This window comes from Acanthisitta chloris, unplaced genomic scaffold, assembly GCF_000695815.1.
Source record: "Acanthisitta chloris isolate BGI_N310 unplaced genomic scaffold, ASM69581v1 scaffold18778, whole genome shotgun sequence".
Classification (NCBI taxonomy): domain Eukaryota; kingdom Metazoa; phylum Chordata; class Aves; order Passeriformes; family Acanthisittidae; genus Acanthisitta; species Acanthisitta chloris.
In genome coordinates this window covers 1-1,256 of record NW_008688845.1, presented here as the reverse complement: position 1 = coordinate 1,256, position 1,256 = coordinate 1, and the positions used below count along the sequence as shown (strand labels likewise).

The window sequence follows — 1,256 nt, the reverse complement described above, 5'->3', positions numbered from 1 at the left end:
ACCGGGATGAGGGATAACGGGACGGGGGGAGCTCCGGTGGTAACGGGGCTGGGGGCACCGGGGGGAACAGGGATAACGGGACGGGGAGAGCACTGGGACGGAACCAGCGCACTGGGCCCTGGGAGGGGAAGGGCTGGCAGCGGAGCAGGTGTCCCCAGGGGTTATCCCCTGTCCCTGGGGAGTGTTCCTGTCCCTACATAATGTGATGCATATCCCTTTTCCCTGAGGTATCCCCAATCCCCAAGGGGTATTCCCTGTTCCCTGGGGTATCCCGTGTCCCCGTGGGTGTCCCACGTGTATCCCTGTTACCTGGGGTATCCCCTGTCCCCGTGGGTGTCCCACATGTATCCCTGTTCCCTGGGCTATCCCCTGTCCCCAAGGGGTATCCCCTGTTCCCTGGGGTATCCCGTGTCCCCGTGGGTGTCCCACGTGTATCTCTGTTACCTGGGGTATCCCCTGTCCCCATGGGTGTCCCACGTGTATCCCTCTTCCCTGGGGTATCCCCTGTCCCCGTGGGTCACCCACCTGTATCCCTGTTCCCTGGGGTATCCCGTGTCCCCGTGGGTGTCCCACGTGTATCTCTGTTACCTGGGGTATCCCCTGTCCCCATGGGTGTCCCACGTGTATCCCTCTTCCCTGGGGTATCCCCTGTCCCCGTGGGTCACCCACCTGTATCCCTGTTCCCTGGGGTATCCCGTGTCCCCGTGGGTGTCCCACGTGTATCCCTGTTCCCTGGGGTATCCTTAATCCCCAGGGTTTATCCCCTGTCCCTAGGGGTTATCCCCTGTCCCCATGGATGTCCCATGTGTATCCCTGTTCCCTGGGGTATCCCTAATCCCCAGAGGGTATCCCCTGTCCCCGAGGGTGTCCCATGCCCCCTGTCTCCTCTGTCCCAGGTTGTGTCCCGTTTCAATCGGCTGCGGCAGGAGCAGCGAGGTTTGGCCTCCAAAGCAGCTGAGCTGGAGCTGGAGCTGAACGAGCACAGGTGAGCACAGGTGGGGTAAGAGGGGCCCAGGGGGGCTCTGCAGCCCTGACACCCCCTGCCCCATGTCCCCCCAGCCTGGTCATCGAGACCCTGCGGGAGGTGGATCCCACACGGAAGTGTTTCCGCATGGTCGGAGGGATCCTGGTGGAGAGGACGGTCAAGGAGGTGCTGCCAGCGCTGGAGAGCAATAGGGACCAGGTGGGGCACCCCACACCCCCAGGGGCACCCCTGACTGCCTGGGGGAAACCCCTGGACCCCCCAGGTACCCTCC

The 1,256-nt window shown here is 63.7% G+C and overlaps 1 protein-coding gene across 1 annotated transcript; it reads left to right on the top strand.

Annotated features, from left to right (window-relative positions):
* Window positions 1-125: 125 nt before the first annotated feature.
* PFDN2 (prefoldin subunit 2) lies at window positions 126-1,183 on the top strand (the record flags this gene model as incomplete). Its single annotated transcript, XM_009081205.1, has 3 exons — window positions 126-148; window positions 897-985; window positions 1,060-1,183. Coding segments are annotated over 3 exons (236 nt in total), but the record flags the coding sequence as incomplete, so codon positions are not given.
* Window positions 1,184-1,256: the final 73 nt, after the last annotated feature.